The sequence below is a fragment of the Mobula birostris genome, chromosome 7 (genome assembly GCF_030028105.1).
Source record: "Mobula birostris isolate sMobBir1 chromosome 7, sMobBir1.hap1, whole genome shotgun sequence".
NCBI lineage: Eukaryota > Metazoa > Chordata > Chondrichthyes > Myliobatiformes > Myliobatidae > Mobula > Mobula birostris.
In genome coordinates, this window is record NC_092376.1 from 167,457,281 (window position 1) to 167,475,298 (window position 18,018).

Genomic DNA, 18,018 nt, shown 5'->3' on the forward strand with positions numbered 1-18,018 from the left:
GGGAAGCAGGGAGGTGATTGACAGGAGAACAATAGTAGAAGGAGGCGGAACTATGAGGGAGGTGATGAAAAATAGGGATAGAGGAAGGGAGGGGGAGGGAATTACCAGAAGTTGGAGAATTCTATGTTCATACCAAGGGGCTGGAGACTACCTAGACGGTGTTGCTCCTCCAACCTGGGTTTAGCCTCATCATGGCAGTAGAAGAGGCCATGTATGGACATATCTGAATGGAAATGGAAAGCAGAGTTGAAGTGGGTGGCTACCAGGAGATCCTGTCTGTTGTGGCGGACGGAGTGGAGGTGCTCGACGAAGCGGTCCCCCGATCTGCGTCGGGTTTCACTGATGTAGAGGAGGCCGCACCGGGAGCACCGGATGCAATAGATGACCCCAACAGATTCGCAAGTGAAGTGTTGCCTCATCTGGAAGGACTGTTTGAGGCCCTGAATGGTGGCAAGGGAGGAGGTGTAGGGACAGGTGTAGCACTTACGCTTACAGGGATAAGTGCCGGGTGGGAGATCCATGGGGATGGACGTGCGAATAAGTGAGTCGCGGAGGGATCGATCCCTGCGGAAAGTGGAGAGGGGTGGAGAGGGAAAGATGTGCTTAGTGGTGGGTCCTGTTGTGTAGCACCCGGGGAACAGGGTGTCAAGAATCCGTGACAAAATGAAAAGGTCCAGCAGAAATGGAACACACCTGGAGTCTGGTTTAATATTAAGACTATATTTATTACTACTTCGAATTAATATCATTAAACCAAATAATACAATACAGGTTATAAACTATTTTATATATAGATATATTGTTCAGAGACGTCCAAAAGCTGTTCCAGCGCATTTAAGATGATGTTGGATCTCGTCATTAAGGTCGACATTGGAGGAGAGGTGACTTCCAAGATACGGAAAGTGGTTCATGTTTTTCCAGGGTTGTTTCACCAAGTTGAAATGATGGTTCTATCCGATTTGTCTCAATTGGTGACAGTTGATAGATAATCTGAGTCTTCTTGGAATTGATGGTAAGTCCAAGTTTCGTGTATGCACGGTTGAAGGCAGTCAGAATCTGCTGTAGGAGGTTTTCTGAAAGAGCTGCAACACTGTTGTCATCGTATTGGAACTCGATGAGGGAACTCATGGATGTCTTCGTTTTGGATTTGAGACGGGCAAGATTGAAAAGTCTGCCGTCTGTTCTGTAGACAATTTCGATCGTGACATCCGAACAGACACCAAAAGTTAGTGTACAAAGTAGTGGTAGTCCCAACACTCCTGTATGCATCAGAAACCTGGACAACATACCGACGACATCTGAACGCACTTGAAAAGTTCCATCATGCTGTCTTCGAAACATCTTAAATATCAGCTGGGAAGATAGAAGAACTAACATCAGTGTGCTAAGTGAAGCAAAAACAACAAGCATTGAAGCCTACATCATCAAGAACCAACTAAGATGGAGCTGTCATATTGTTCGGATGAAAGAGGCGGACAACAGAAGAGATTCAAAGACGTCTTAAAAGCCAACATGAAGAAATGTAACATCGACATCAACAATTGGGAAACCAATGTCAAGGACAGGAAACTCTGGCAAGCCATCATCCGAGAAGGCACAGCAACTTTTGAAGCCAACAGATGTGCAGAATTAGAAGAAGAGAGAAGGAAATGGAAAGACAGGCAACGACCAAAGCCCAATCTGCCATCTGGAACTACCTGTCCTGAATGCGGAAGAACTTTCAAGGCCAAGATTGGACTCATAAGCCACTTGAGTAGATCAACAGAACAAAGACCATCATCCTCGACCTCGAGGAATAGCCACGACGATACATATATATATCCGTAAGTGTGTGTGTGGATACAAAAATAATAATCCAGGAGGTAGATATCAGTCTTACGGTGTCAGGTAAGTTTAAGCAGTTCAGTTCACTTTGTGTTGCGTCGACTTGAACTGATGCTCGAGAGAGAGAGAGTTAACTGAGTTGTTGTTCCAGTCGGCAGCTTTAGCTGTTCTTGCTTCCGAAGTCTTCAGAGTCACCTCATGTGACCCCCACACACAGATGGACAGAGCCTTCTAGGGAACGGTCTACTAACCCACAGCACGGGTTCACCACCAGCAGACCCCCACAGGCAAGCATTTACCCACACTGGTAATCACAGGTCGAAATTAATCGGTTCGTGGCCTCCACCCTTGTGGTGGTCTTAAACTCCACCAGTGGTTTCTCGGGTAGCTTCCACAGTTCTCTCGTGTCATGGCTCCTCTGTCCATTATCAGACTGAAGGGTCAACTTTTTATAATCCATCCAAAATTCCAGCATCCGTTAGCTGTTACCATGGTGACCTCCCAGCTCGTGTCTCAGCTCGCGCCGTACTCTCTCTCTTTTAATTGCCTCCTTTTCATTAGACTGCTGAACTTTCTAAGCAGTTTCTCACCCGTGTGACACCTTCCCCCTTTTGTGAAAATTTTGATCTTCGAACAAAATTTTGCTCACTCACAGATTCTACACACCAAGCACTACATTCTATTTCACAGAGTGTATGTTAGGCATTTACACAGTTCGTCAGCATTTTTAACAGCAGGATAGGCAATCCGCAGTGACATTGTCCATACCCCTTAAGTGTCTTATCTCGATATCAAACTGCTGTAAACATAGGCTCCAGTTTAATAAACACCGATTTCGATCTTTAATCTTATCTAAAAACACCAAAAGGTTGTGGTCAGTGTACACCACTAACGGCTTTTGTGCGGGACTAACGTAAACCTCGAAATGTTGTAATGCAAAAATGAGGACAGCAATTCCTTTTCTATTGTCGAGTAATTTTTCTGATGCACATTAAACTTTTTGGAAAAGTATGCCACCGGATGTTCAATACCATCTCCTCTCTGTTATAGCACTGCCCCTGCAGCTTCATTGCTAGTGTGCATCGCTAGGGAGAACGGCTTAGTGAAGTCCGGTGCCTTTAGCACTGGATGGTGACACAGAATACACTTTAACCGTTCGAAAGCCTTTTGGCAACGCTCATCCCACACAAATCGTTCACTCTTTCTCAACAGTCTTGTCAGTGGAAGGGCAATATCCACAAAGTTCTTGCAAAATTTTCGATAATACTCCACCATACCCAAAAACCTTCTCAATGCTCTCTTACCCGCTGGAATGGGTACATCAGCAATAGCCTGAACTTTCCCTTTTACAGGAGCCAGTTAACCCTGGTCCACTACGTAACCAAGATATGTGACCCTGGTGTGACCAAACTCACTCCTGGCAAGGTTCACTGTCAGATTAGCTTTAGAGAGCCGATCAATTAATTTCTCTACTGTTACAATGTGTCCCTCCCACGTGTCGTTCCATTACTACTAAATCGTCAATGTACGCCCCAGTATTCTTCAAGCCTTGAATCACAGAGTTTCTCATACATTGGAATGTCCCAGGTGCATTTTTCATCCCGAAAGGCATCACATTATACTCGTACAACCCTGAGGGGGTGACGAATGCCAATATCCCTCGAACCCTATCAATTAAGGGAACGCACCAGTACCCTTTTAGTAGGTCAATTTTTGTTAGATACTTAGCCTTTCCCACCCTATCGATGCAGTCATCTATTCTGGGAATAGGGTAAGCATCTATTTTAATTATTGCGTTGACCTTTCTATAATCTGTGCAAAACCTCATTGTACCATCGGGCTTGGGAACTATCATGCATGGGGAAGCCCACACAGAGGTGGATGGCCTGATTATACCATTGGCCAACATATATTCGATTTTCTGTTCCACTACTTTACTACATTCTAAATTCATCCTGTAGGGGTGCTGTTTCACTGGATCAGCTTGCCCCACAATGACAGCATGGGTAGCTATACTACACTGCCTCGGTGTATCTGGGAATAGATCGGAATGTTTTCCAATTAGCTCCTTTATCTGTTGCTGCTGTTTCAGTTCCAGATGGTTAATTTTACTGTCTATGTTCTCCAAAACACTAGCATTCTTGAGTCGAGCTGAAACCAGACACTGCTCATTACACTCCCCCGTTATCTCTGGGCTAGTCTTTGCAGCTGGGTCTTGTTTGGTCGTGACCCCAACTGATACGGATTTAGAATCAAAATAAGGTTTGATTAGGTTCACATGCACTAATTGAGTGGTCTACCTTCTACCAGGTGTCCTGATAACATAGTTCAGCTCATCAATTTTCCTCATTATTTCGTAAGGTCCACTAAACTGAGCCTGGAGAAGGTTATTCTCCAAGGGAAACAAAACCAAGACCTTATCTCCTCATAGCTTCGCTCCCCCGCCTGTCTGTCATACCAGCGCTTCATATCAGCCTGGGAGTCTTGGAGATTGTGTTTCGCAAGGTTACAAGCCCTGCTCAGCCTGTCTCAAAACTCTAAGACATAATCCAATACACCAATTCGCACTTCCTTATCAGACCATTGCTCTCTCAGTAAGGTCAAAGGTCCTCGAGGCCTATGACCGAACATGAGCTCAAACAGACTGTACCCCAACGATTCCTGGATCGAATCTCTTATCGCAAATAGGAGTAAAGGCATACACTCATCCCAATATTTTTGTTTTCCATACAACATGTTTTAATCATGGTTTTGAGGGTAGAGTGAAACTTCTTTATCGCTCCCTGGGATTGGGGATAGTATGCAGTGGACAAAATTTGTTTCGCTCCCAGTTCCATAACTATCTGTTGGAATACACCCATATAAAGTTACGACCCTGATCCGATTGTATCTCCTTGGACAGACCCACTAACGTGAAGAACTTAATAAGTGCGTTCACCACTGTTTTAGCCTTTAGGTTCCTGAGGAATATTGCTTCTGGGAACCTAGAGGCAGCGCACATAATGATTAACAAGTATTGGTGGTCACCTGCAGTCTTTGGCAGTGGGCCAACACAATCCACAATGACCCTGGAGAAAGGTTCACCAAAAGCTGGTATGGGGCGAAGTGGCGCTTTTGGGATAGCCTGATTCAGTTTCCCTACCACTTGACATGTGTGACAAGTTTTACAAAAAACCGCCACATCCTTCCTTAAACACGGCCAATGAAGTTCTTTCATAATCTTGTGCCCTGTCTTTCTAATTCCAAGATGTCCCCCTAAAGGCATTGTATCAGCCATCTTTAAAATTTCTGTACGGTAACCCTTCGGAACCACCACCTGGTGAACCATGGCCCAATCCTCATCGGCAGGTACCGTAAGTGGCCTCCACTTCCTCATTAATACCCCGTCCTTCAGATAGTAACCCATTGACTCCCTCTGAATTTCATTCTCAGAAAGAGCTGTCTCTTTTTAAACTGCAACCTCAGGATCCCTATCCTGCTCTTCCACAAGCCTCCGCCTGGACAATGACAAACCCCTCTTATCTGCCTCACTACCTGGGTCCTGGTCGAACACAGACGGTAGAAAAGTTTCAGATAAGTCAGTAGGATCCATATCCGTCTTTGCTATCGCGGGCACCTGATCCCTCCCGTCCAGATCGCTTCACTTCTGCAGCCTTCCTTGTCATGCTTCTTTTGACCGTGCATGCGGGATAAAGTTCACTGTCTGCGCTTGTCTCACTAACAGCAGGGCGACTTGTTCGCTGTAACCCTGGGTATACATCTTTTCCTGCCAAGTCATTTCCCAACAAGATGCCCACATTAGCTATCAGTAATTTAGGTCGGATCCCTATCTCAACTGGTCCAGACACTAAGTCACATTTCAAAATTATTTTGTGCAGAGGGACGACCTCTGTTCCCTTGCCAATACCTTCCAGAATATTCACTTGGTCCATTTTTGTCTTGTCACCAAATTCTAAGACATCACTTAATATCAGTGACTGGAAGGCTCCAGTATCGCACCAGACCCTCACTGGAACTAGGGGTGACCCCTCCTTCATAGACACAAAACCCCTGACAATAAACCACTCAATCCCTTCCTGAACTCGGCCAGACCCCACCTTCCTTCGTGTGGTCTCAGCCGCCGGAGCACACGTGTCGGGGTTTTTCCGCTTCTCCTTTCCCATTTCTTTCTTCTGAATAAGACAGTTAGATGCCACATGGCCAGGCTTTCTGCAGTAGTAACAGGTAAAACTGGAAAACTTATTTTTGGTCAGTTTCCCCTCCTCTTTACCTCTGTCACTAGCTCCTGCCTTGTTTTCTGTTTCAGTCGGCGGATTATCCCGGTAACTCTTCTGATAACCCTTGCTCGGGAAAAACTTAATCTTGTGAGTCAGGGCAAACTCATCCGCTAACCTAGCGGCCGCGGAAAGAGTCCTAACCTCTTTCTCTTCTACGTATGTCCGTATCTCACTAGGAACACACTCTTTAAATTCCTCGATCAGCATCAGCTGTCTCACTTTGTGGTAGTCCTCATCCACCTCTTTCGAGGCACACCACCGATCAAAGTACCTCTCCTTTTCACGGGCAAACTCTACATAAGTCTGGTTCTCAGACTTTCTCAAACCCCGAAACTTCTGTTGGTACGCTTCTGGCACCATTTCATAGACCTTAAGCACAGCCTCCTTCACAGTATCATAACTAGTCGACTTGGTCACAGATAAGGCAGAATATACTTGCTGCGCCTTCGCTTTTAACACACTTTGCAGCAATACTGTCCGGTCCTCCCTCGGCCACTTCCTGTTCTGAGCCACTTTCTCAAAATGTAGGAAGTACCTATCAACGTCTTCTTCAGCAAACGGAGGTACCAACTTAATTTCCTGACTGACATTAATTGATACACCCCTCTCGCCACCACGGCCTGACACTTGACCCTCTTGACGCCACATCTCCCTCTCAAACTCCCTCTGTTTCTCTGCCTCTGCAGCCTTGAACTTAAGTCTCTCCATTCTTCATTGTTCTAGTTGTAACAGGGTCTCCTCATCACCTATCGGACACTCCTGTAGCAACTCCTCCTCAAATAACTCTTTCCCAACACAATATTCAGCTATTTTCCTCCGAATTCCTGCCTTCGTCATACTCTTCTATAATCCGGAAAGTTTCCATTTCTTAGCAATGTCACATAGAACCTCCTTTCTGGCACTCCTCAAAAACAGAGGAGTAAGGTTTTCTATAAATTCACTAGACTCCATTTCTGCTGTTTTCCACACACAAATTAATTACAAGGGGTATCCCCAATCAAGACAAACCCATACACAATTTCGAAAATTGGCTCCAACCAAATTTGTTCAGATCCTGGACCAGTCCCCAATTTTGTCACGAACCCCGTGATGGGTTGAAAAGGACCAGCAGAAATGGAACACACCTGGAGTCTGGTTTACTATAAATTAAGACTATATTTATTACTACTACGAATTAACATCATTAAACCGAATAATACAATACAGGTTATAAACGTATATATATATATATATATATATATATATATACACACACACACATATATATATATACACAAAAAATAATAGTCCAGGAGGTAGATATCAATCTTACGGTGTCAGGTACGTTTAAGCAGTTCAGTTCACTTTGTGTTGTGTTGAGTTGAATTGATGGAGAGACAGACAGAGAGAGTGAGAGAGAGAGAGAGAGAGAGAGACAGAATGAATTGAGTTGATGTTCCAGTTGGCAGCTTTAGTTGTTCTTGCTTCCGAAGTCTTCACAGTCACTTCGTGTGACCCCCACACAGACACAGATGGACAGAGCCCCTTCTAGGGAACGGTCTACGGCACGGGTTCACCACCAGCAGACTCCCACAGGCAAGCTCTTAACCGCACTGGTAATCACGGGTCGAAATTAATCAGTCTGTAGCCTCCACCCTCGTAGTGGTCTTAAACTCCACCAGTGGTTTCTCAGATAGCTTCCGCAGTGCTCTCGTGTCGTGTCTCCTCTGCCGTTATCAGACCGAAGGATCAACTTTTTATAATCCATCCAAAATTCCAGCGTCCGTTAGCTCAACCGCTCTGAGCTGTTACCATGGTGACTTCCCAGCTCATGTCTCAGCTCGCGCCGTACTCTCTCTCTCTTTTAATTGCCTCCTTGTTCATTAGACTGCCGAACTTTCTAGCAGTTTCTCACCTGCGTGACAGGAGTGTGACCCCCAACTGTGTTGGGGAGCTACGCCACTGTCTTTTACACCTGGATTGGACTTTGTTTTGCAACAACAGTTAGAGAATTATCTCAACGTCATGACTAAATTTGGTGGGGGGGAAAGAGTATAACGTGCTGTAAGGTTTCACTGCTAATGTAATGGTTTCTCTGTAGCAGCAATGTTTGGGTTATGACTAGAGATAACGGGGTTTTGGAATGTGGGGCTATCCAATGAGAAGGATGTTGTTATAAAGCTCAATCGTTTAATTGCATATAGCGTACTGTTTGTTATTTCGTGGTACTGATTTGTAACAGGGGACACATCGCGCAGCATCCACCCAAACGAAATTTCTTAAGTTTGCTATCATCCCCTAGATTAAGCTGCTAGCCGAATCGATATTTCCCAGGATACATTGATTCAGTGCTGTTGTACCTAGAGATTGCTTTTGTTTTAACAAACAGGTTACAACCTATGAAAAAAGTGATTGCAATGATGACCAGATACCTGGAAGCAATTAATTATCAAAAGGAACAACTTCACATAATTCCAATCAGAGGAGCAGTTGCAAACTCAAGTATTAGTCATTTATTGCAAAGAACACTGAAACAGCACATAATCAAGGAATTAATTCCCTCTTCAATTATTCTCTTCTTGAAATTTAGCTGCACCAACTTATCAAATACTTTGGAAATAACAACAGCTGAAAATCTAAAACAGAAAATGCTATAAGCACTTACTGGGTTTGGCCAGCATCCATGGAAAGACAGTTAACATTTCAAGTAGTCATTACTGGTCAACCCTTTCTCTTTCCACATTATGTCTACCATAGTATATGCTTTTTCTGCTTTCATCAGAGCCTTCATCTTTTTGACTAAAAGAATGGTTTCAATCTAGGCTGCTGGTCTGCAATTTTTTGTTAGAAGTAGAGAGATAAAATAGTAATATTTTGCTCAGCATTTTAAGTCACAAGTATTTTTACCCATGCACAGAAAATGCAATAAAAGCCCAAAATGCACAATAAACTCCATGTCTCAACATGATGTTACAGGGATGGCAGTACCCTATCTTTATAAAGGGGAAAACACAGAGCCAGAAACTTTGAACCTTGTTGCACGCAGTGGAAAGAAAGAGGATTAAAGTTTGAAGCACGGTACATAAAAATAACATGATGACACTGTCTAAAAGGAGAAAACTGTCATAGACTTTTCAATACATGATTTTCATTTATCTATTCTCGGTCAAGATGTGGATGTTGCTGACAATATCAACTTCCACTGCTATTCTCCAAAAGAGCATACAAAGTGGCGGCTGTTACCACATTGCTTAGTCCAGACTCACATATAGGCCTAACCAAGTAGGAATGGCAGAAATCTTACCTGAAGGAGATTAAATAACTGGATCTTCTACTTAACAACCCAGAAATTTCATCGTAGTATTACTGAAACTTACATTTTAAATTTCCAGATTGAATTACATGGAGAGTAATTCTTCATATTGTCATTGCGGGGTTTAAGCTCATGTCTCAATAGAGTCAAGATTAACTAAACACTAGCCTAGTGGCTTAACCACTATTCTACCACACCCACAATACATACTTAGTATAACAAGTGATGGCTAACCATAGTAGAAATGACCATCCAAGGTGGAACTGAGGTTAAATTAGGCTTTATCAGTTTATATGCAAGACCTGACATGATCTCTGAAAACTTCACCAAAAAATTAAGAGGAGAAAGCCCAAATTAGAGGAATAGATCTACTATAGGTGACAGTAGGCCTACAGGGAGACATAGAAATTTTATTGTATGGACAACATTTTCATGAAAATTTGATGAGAAATTGTGGGAGGTGAAGGTACAACACAAGCCTATGCCTCTTCACTGTGGTTCTTGGTTTAAATGAATATGAAAAAAAAAGAGGTTTAAAACAACATTTAATAAATTAGACTAGTTCTCAGTTTATGGTGAGCAAATATTTCCCAAAATTTAACGCATCATTCTGATTCTTAAAAAAAGCTGGTGAGTTATTACATGCCCATTGTGAATAAAGTATTTTCCTTTCAATTCCTATGCATTCTACATACCTGCACTTTCTACTGCAATGCTGCTATATGGTGGAGGAGCAGCCTCAGCACCAGATTCTGACACTTCCAAAGGCTCTTCCTCATTCTGCAACTACATAGACAAAAGAGCAGATACAAATTAAAATTGGTCTTTAACAACATACCTCTAAAACACAGAGCTTTAAAACAGACTTCAGGAAATATTCATGCAGCAAAATCAATTCAAATATAACTTACATACTTTCAATGCAATACATTTTCTTAGAACCACCTCCTTTCCTCCTCCCTTTTGCAATGTAGATGCCAATTTACTAGAATCAAACTGCAAAATTAATGTTATCCCTTCCCTTTCTTGAAGTTATATGTAGCATTAAATAGAAATTGTGAATGTTTCCTCAGGGACTGAGATTGTTGGGTAGTACAGTATTGATACAGGCACAATATGTCCTCTATCAATCATGTTGTCAGGTAGATGAAGATCAGAGTTAAGTTCATCTCCTCATTCTCACAATTGAGGTGAAATAGGCTGTGATCAGCAATCAAAACTATGGTTAATTTTATCTTGTCCAATCCAAATATGTCAGATCAACTGTACTCCTCTGGCTCCATGCCAACTGAAAACAACCCGTGATCTTGTATGCAGGTGGCACTTTTTGACAAATTTGTATGCAAGCCGTTTTGGACAGAAATTATTTCTGCAAATATTGCTTATGTCATTTTTGACTTCATAGTAACAGGATTTCGATATTATTCATTAAGCTATAGGAGGAGGAACAAATAACAACGGTAGTTCAATGTTTCCATACCAATAGATGTGGATGCCATGCAAGTGTGGCAGTTAATGCATTGCGCTCCAGCACCAGCCTGTGTTAACCAATCAGGATTCAATTCCAGCTGCTGCCTGTAAGGAGTTTGTATATTCTCCCCATAACCACATGGATTTCCTCCAAGTGCTCTGGTTTCCACCCACATTCCAAAGATGTACAATTAGGGTATGCCACAAAATAAGACCACAAGGTATAGGAGCAGACTTCGGCCATTTGGACCATCGAGTCTGCTCCATTTCATCATGGCTGATCCACTTCTCCTCTCAGCCCTAATTTCCTGCTTTCTCCACATATCCCTTCATGCCCTGACCAATCAAGAGTCCATCAACCTCTACCTTAAATATACCCAATGACTCTGCCTCCACAGCCACCTGTTGCACCAAATTCCACAGATTCACCATTCTCTGGCTATGTTGGTGCTGGAAGCGTGACGACACAGGCTACCCAGTACAATCCTCACCGGCTTGAGTTGATGCAAATGATGCACAAGTTTCAATGTACATGCGACAAAGCTAATTTTAATACCCTCACAGGACCGTTCAGCCAGGGATATCAACACAGGGTAGATTTTGGCTTGTCAGCAGCATCACTAAATTTCAATCAGTTCGTGGTAGTTCACCAAAGCTCACATCTAAAAATTTTGTCTTAAAAAAGTCTAAAGGAGACTGATGGACAACAGCTTCAGCAAGATAAAGAAAGATGTGCAGGGAAAAATCAAAATAATATTTTTTGACTACTAACAAATCTAGGAGTCCTTTTAGCAGCATTTCTGTTTTGAAATATTTATTTGGTGGTTCTCTTGGAATGCACAATTATAATACTTGTTGCCCATCTCTAGTTGCTATGAGAAGATAACTAACGGCCTTCTTGAGACTGCACAGTCCTTTTGGAGATGATTCTTTCCACTCAGCATCACATGAACAAAGATTTTCTCTGGAAACAGGCAGCAACAGTAACAGGGATGGAACATCAAGGTGATTTTACTCGCACAAGGTGGCTGCCTATTTTAGTGGGGCAGACTTGAGACCTTGTTGAACTGCAAGTGTGGATCCTGCAGAATGCATGCTATTGCAAATACAATGTAATACTGGACAGTTTGTGATTATTAAGCCCAGTGGCAACAGTTGCCCCACACCAATCCTTTCAATTGAAATTTTATGCATTTTATCAAAAATACTGTTCAGGCCTTTTAGTTACAAGTAAACTTACTTATAAGTAAAATTGTACCATTGGTGGTTGTCCTATTATCAAATTGTTCCTTTGACTAACCCATGTTAAATTATTTTTATCAAACAGTGTATTAAAAATGATGCCCAACAAAATGTACATCTGGCTGAAAGAATGGTGTTTAATTCCTCTCCAGACATTTAAGCAAATTCCACTTTTTGTCATATAAGCTGATACTGAACATTTACAGAAAGTATATACAAAAAAAAGTCACAGAACAGTTAAAACTACTGGTTTCACACGTAGTTACTCTGGCACACAAGGAAGCCAACCAGTTAAGTTCACACAGACTCCCAACAAAACAACCCCATCACTAGCATTTTTCCTTTCCATTTCTCTTTATGCTGTCAATTATTCTCTCTCACTCATCAAACAACTCCCCTTTGATTTTTCTACCAATTACCTATTCTAACAGGCAACTTAGTATCCAATTCAAATAGCAGTACAGCTTCAGGGTGTAGAGGAAACCAGAGCACCACAGCATCCCAATATGATCATGAAAACATACATGCAGCAGCAACACCTACAATAGAGATCAAACCAAGGCCACCAAAACTGAGAGAACAACGCTAACTGCTGTTCCACTGCGCAACCCAGCACAAATGCAGTCAAGATACTCATCAGAACTGACGCCTACTGTCAGATTACTCATTAGGACCGTAATGTGCTTTTGTAATACAAATGCAATCTTCATTTGCCATGCAAGGAAAAACCCAACACAAAAAAATTATGCAACTGCACATGTTGAAAAATGTGGGAATAATTGTTAATAAAGTTCTTCAGATTTTTTTCTTAAGAGGAATGCCGTAGGCATTCTGAGAGGCATTAGTACCACACAATTGACTTGAAGTTCAAACCACCAGGATTATTTAAAAAAAATCCTATTCCATATAGCAAAACATCTATAATAACAAATCGTCAAAGAAATGAAAATGCCTTCGCCAGGGGAGAGGGAATGCAGGTAGAAGAGGGGAAACTTTTCTAGGAAATTGAATGCTGCTTTTCTGTGAACACCACACACAAAAAGCTGGAGGAACTCAGCAGGGCAGGCAGCATCTATGCAGAAGAACAGACAGCTGCAGCTTCAGGCTGAAATCCTTCAATAGGACGCAGTTGTCTTTGTGGACAGTTTTGATTTCCATAGATGCTGCCTGGCCTGCTGAGTTCCTTCAGTGTTCTGTGTGTGTTGCTTTGGATTTCCAGCATCTGCAGAATTTCTTACTTTTGAGTAATTACAGAGTCTCCAATCAATGTGAGAAAGAAATCAAAACATCTCCAATTTCCAGTACAGAATGCAATGCAAACGCCTATCAGCTTAAGACATATTCACCTTTGACCAAAACAAAAATGCATTTAGTAACCGACTTGTTCTGAAACACTAAATATAAAATAATGGTGTTGTACATATGTCTCTGAGAAGGCATGCAATGGCAAAGATTGGTGGGGTGCACTTCTTCATCCTTTAATGTAGAGAAGACATCATATTATAATATGCAAAGGATGTACTGATGAGAGCTACGAACACAATGACAAAGAAACAGAAGGCAGCATTAACCTAATGCCAGCTATGGCCAGTGCAAAACTAACGCAAAAATAAAGCTATGGGAATGACATGCTCTTGTGTGCAACCAAAGCTCTGGAGCAACCTAGCAGGTGAGCAACATCAACGAGAGAAAATGGAGAGTCAATCTTTCAGTCAGGCCTCGATTTTTCACCTGATCTTGCATTCATTCAGTGCCCCTGATTGCTACAGTGTACTGGTGTCCTCAAACCATATTTTGCTCATCCCTATTCCTTCAAAATTATAATCAGTTGGGGCACAATGCTCCTCACTAGAGGTGACATCTGCAAGAGGTGATTCCTCAGGAAGGCAGTATCGATTATGAAGGATCTTCTCGGCTGGGCAATGCCCTCTTCTGATTATACCATCAGGGAGGAGGCACAGGAAAAACCACACTCAGCGATTCAGAAACAGCATCTGCTCCTCTGCCATCAGATTTCTGAATAGTCTATGAATATTACCTTGATAGCCTTTTTTTATTTTTGCACTATTTATTTTGTTATTTATCAAAATTTTATGTCTTTGCACTGCTGCAAAACAATGAATTTCACGGCATATAAGATGGATCATGCTACTAAGTATAGAAGCTTACCTATAATTTTGTGACCAATTATACTCTACCTTTGTACTTAGTGAAGAACTGTAATCTCAAATCTAAACTAACAAGTTACAAAAAAATACTTCAGTTCACCTTCCAAACTGGCTAAATCTCAAAGGTCTTTGGGAATTTCTCCCAGTCAACTCTTTTTGTTATCACTGTCACTGGGTCAGTATTTTGGAATTCCCTGTTGGACTTTTCCGCTAGAACAGTCTACATTTATAAGGCAACTTAAAAAAAAACACCTCAAGGTGTGATACAGAAATACAGCAAAAAGTTGGGGACTAAATCACTTGAAGTCGAGAAAGAGAGTGGTCATGGCAAAGTTTTAAATATCGTTTTAAAGGCTGTAAAGTGAAAAGTTAAAGCATTTAGTGGAGGACTTCCAATGATGTGAATCTTAAGATTCTGGGCAGAGGAAAGTGGATGAAATTCTTCTCTCAAATGTTAAAGCATTGCCTTCTTAGGCAATGGTATGTGTGTCATTTCTGAAATTCGAATAATATGAGAATTGTTTCTGTTTCCATTTTTTGCAATGAAGAATAAAATTACTGAATAAGCAATGAAGTTTCTCTACTCACACAGCAAAATCTATATTCTCTGCAACAGGGACAAGCATTAAGCAGAAAATGCTGGTTTCCTCAGGGGTACCTTCACTAATTGTGAACTAATCTCACAGTCCATTATCTATCAAAATAAGTAGAGCTGCCAACCACTAATGGAGTGGATGTTTCAGGAAACAAATCAGTACAAAAACAGAAGCACTGAAATATTTTTAAAGTACTATGATAGGAGCAAAAGTAAGCGTAAAAATATTTCTGAATGTACAGTATTGCACCTGTATATTGCTTTTTTTTTGCATATTTCTATTTTTGTATATTTTATATACACACACATTACTTGTCTTTGTTTTTATTATGTATAGCAAAGTACTGCTGCCCCAAAACAACAAATTTCACAACATATGCTAGTGATATTAAACCTGATTGTGATATTTCCAGGTAGATTTCTATCACCTTCCAGCTTGAAATTTCTCCTCCCCCAGCTTCCTATTCTGATCTTGGCCCAAAATGCCAACTGTTTATTTCTGACCTCCTAAGTTCCTCCAGTATTTTGTGTGTGTTACTCTGGATTTTCATCATCTGCAGAATCTCTTACATTTAAGATTTCTATCATACCACCTTGAAATTTGTAGAATTTCAAGCATCATGAAAATACTTCCCCATCCCCATCGTATGCTCATTTCTTTTCATACATTTACAGATGCTGACAATAAAGAACTTCTTCTTTGCACTGGGTGATACTCACGTCATTTGCATCTAACAGCAAGTTTCCAGAAAAAAACGGAGCCCAACTGGTCACAAGCTTGCATCAAAGCTGCAGAATCAGCACAGAAATGAATCATGTGACTCTTTTCCCACCCATCTCAGAAAAAAGTGCATGCTGCACTTACAGCAAATGTCAGATGTTTACTTTGCTAAACATCTCTGAAATTCTTCTCACATGATTAAAACGTTGAACTCTTTCAACTTTAAACTAGAGATTTTAAATCTAAGCTCTTTAAAGGGCAGCTCATTTTCCAGTTTAGGCACTTTCTACAGCTGTGACAATTTGCCCAGGGGTAATTGTTGGTCTAGAGCCAAAATAAACTAAATCCTTTTCTATTCAACCTCTAATGTTAAGTTTCAGAAGTCACAACAGCTGTTACCAATGACAGGATTCACAGTTAGCTCAATTTTACCAAATCTCTTCTTTTGTTAATGTATACAACATCCTAATAACATACAAGTTTCTTAAAAATAAACTGTGCAACGTTAAGTGAAGCCATACTAGTAAAGGAAGTTCCTAATGTTTGGAAAGTTCTTTGTTGCTAAGGAAATATCTTCTTCTAAAAAAGTATCTTTATCAAAATGAAACAACCCAAAGCATTTCACTAAATGACAGGCCTTGAAAGATGGAGTAGCAATATCACACAAGTGTCATCAGCCTAAGGACCACATACAATTGTGCTGACAGTATTGATTTTATTGGTCTGTGCTACCCAGCAGCAGTGATAGTACTTGTTATAAATTAATACTGTTACAGATTTCCATAAGATAACTCATGGGTTGAGTCCATTTCTTCCAGGGGAAAGTGCAGCTATTACACTAACATTGGTCCTTGTCACTCAAAAAAGTAATCTAATGAGATGTTAATTATTATAACACAGGTAAATGAATAATCTTTTATTGGATGTCTTTGATCAGCATTTGCCCTTTCACCAAAACCTAAATTATTGTTACTTTAGTTCCATGTAGTTTGTTAAAAAAATCAAATTGACACTTAGTCACATCTCTTAACATCACATTCTATTTAGATAATAAATAGTAATAAGCAGACATTCAATGGCAGGTTTTAAGTCAGAAATGTCACTCGAGTGCCAACCACCCAATATGCAATATCTTAATGTAGGTCACCCTCAAATGTTAAATCTATTTTTTTTTACAATTTCAAACCGCTTTCCTGATTCTCAGTGACATTCTTTTCAGTGCCCTCCGATGCTGACACCACGTTCAGTCCCGCTGAATTTAACGAAACCTTGATTCGGCCCTGTCAACTGAAAATAGGGCTCACGTCTCGGAAAGATAGACGTCTCGGAAAGGGGCCTTCAATTAGCGTTTAAGAGTACCATGAACCATTCTACAAACAAATCGTACGACTGTAACTTCCAACAATGAACGCTGCCCGTAACAGAAAAGGGCTCCGTCCGTTTCTTTGTTTCTGATATATAATCTAACAAATGTAGTCAGTTTGATTCCTATGATTTTACATTAGTAATTGACAACTGGCCATTAAACCCGATGCCACGACTGGTGTTAGTCTTTTCCCGTCCCAGCTTAATTATTCAACTCCAATCTATTTTATAAGAGGACGAGGCCCAGGCCCAGCAGACGACGCGGAGCCTCGGGGTTGCTGGGCAATCTCGCCGGTGCTTTCTCTCCACTGCTCGGGGCCACAGACCCAACCCTCCTCGGGCACCGTTCACCGGGCCGGGTGACCACTCACCGCCTGATATCGGCTGCCGTTGTCCGCCATGGTGCGGAGAGCAAGCGAGCGATCCTGCTGCTGGCACCGGGAGGTGGAGGGCAGAAGGCTTCCGCTCGGTTATCCTGCCGTTGATCTCACCCTCCGATCGATAAATGGAGCCCGTCGCAGCCGCAGCGGATGTGATAGCCGGACGCCGGAGATACGCGAGGCAGCGCCAACTAGCTTGGCGACAGCGCCGCTGCAAGCGACGAGAGACGGGCGCTGCTCGCTTCATATCGCACACGGAACTCAGCAGCCAATTTATCCTCAAAGTACGAAAATGGTACCATAGACTGTACTACTGCTAAGGAAAGCACTACCTCGGGATTCATTTTCCTACAGACAATTACCGACAAACAGGGAAATACAATACAATTTATGAAAACCTATACACAAACAGGGGTGTATGGGGTGGTTGGGTCCTGACTAAATATACTTATGCTTATACTTTATTGATGCCAAACTATTGATACTAGAATATAGATCACAGCGATATTTGATCTTGCGCTTTCCGCTCCCTGGATTACAAATACTAAAAATAGTAAAAATTAGTAAATATTAAAAATGTAAATAAATCATAAATAGAAAATAGAAATACGGAAAGTAAGGTAGTGCAAAAAAACTGAGGGGCAGGTCCGGATATTTGGACGTTACGGCCCAGATCCGGGGCAG

General features: G+C 41.6%; 1 protein-coding gene across 1 annotated transcript in view; it reads right to left on the reverse strand.

Annotated features, from left to right (window-relative positions):
* Positions 1–17,493, reverse strand: part of LOC140200558 (NEDD4 family-interacting protein 1) — a 55,663-nt gene extending 38,170 nt beyond the window's left edge. Inside the window, exons 1-2 of the mRNA XM_072264060.1 lie at positions 17,326–17,493; positions 10,089–10,179 (exon numbers count right to left, since the gene is read on the reverse strand). Coding sequence (XP_072120161.1) covers positions 10,089–10,179; positions 17,326–17,355 — 121 coding nt within the window. The 5' untranslated portion in view covers positions 17,356–17,493. The remainder of the gene's footprint in view (positions 1–10,088; positions 10,180–17,325) is intronic.
* Positions 17,494–18,018: the final 525 nt, after the last annotated feature.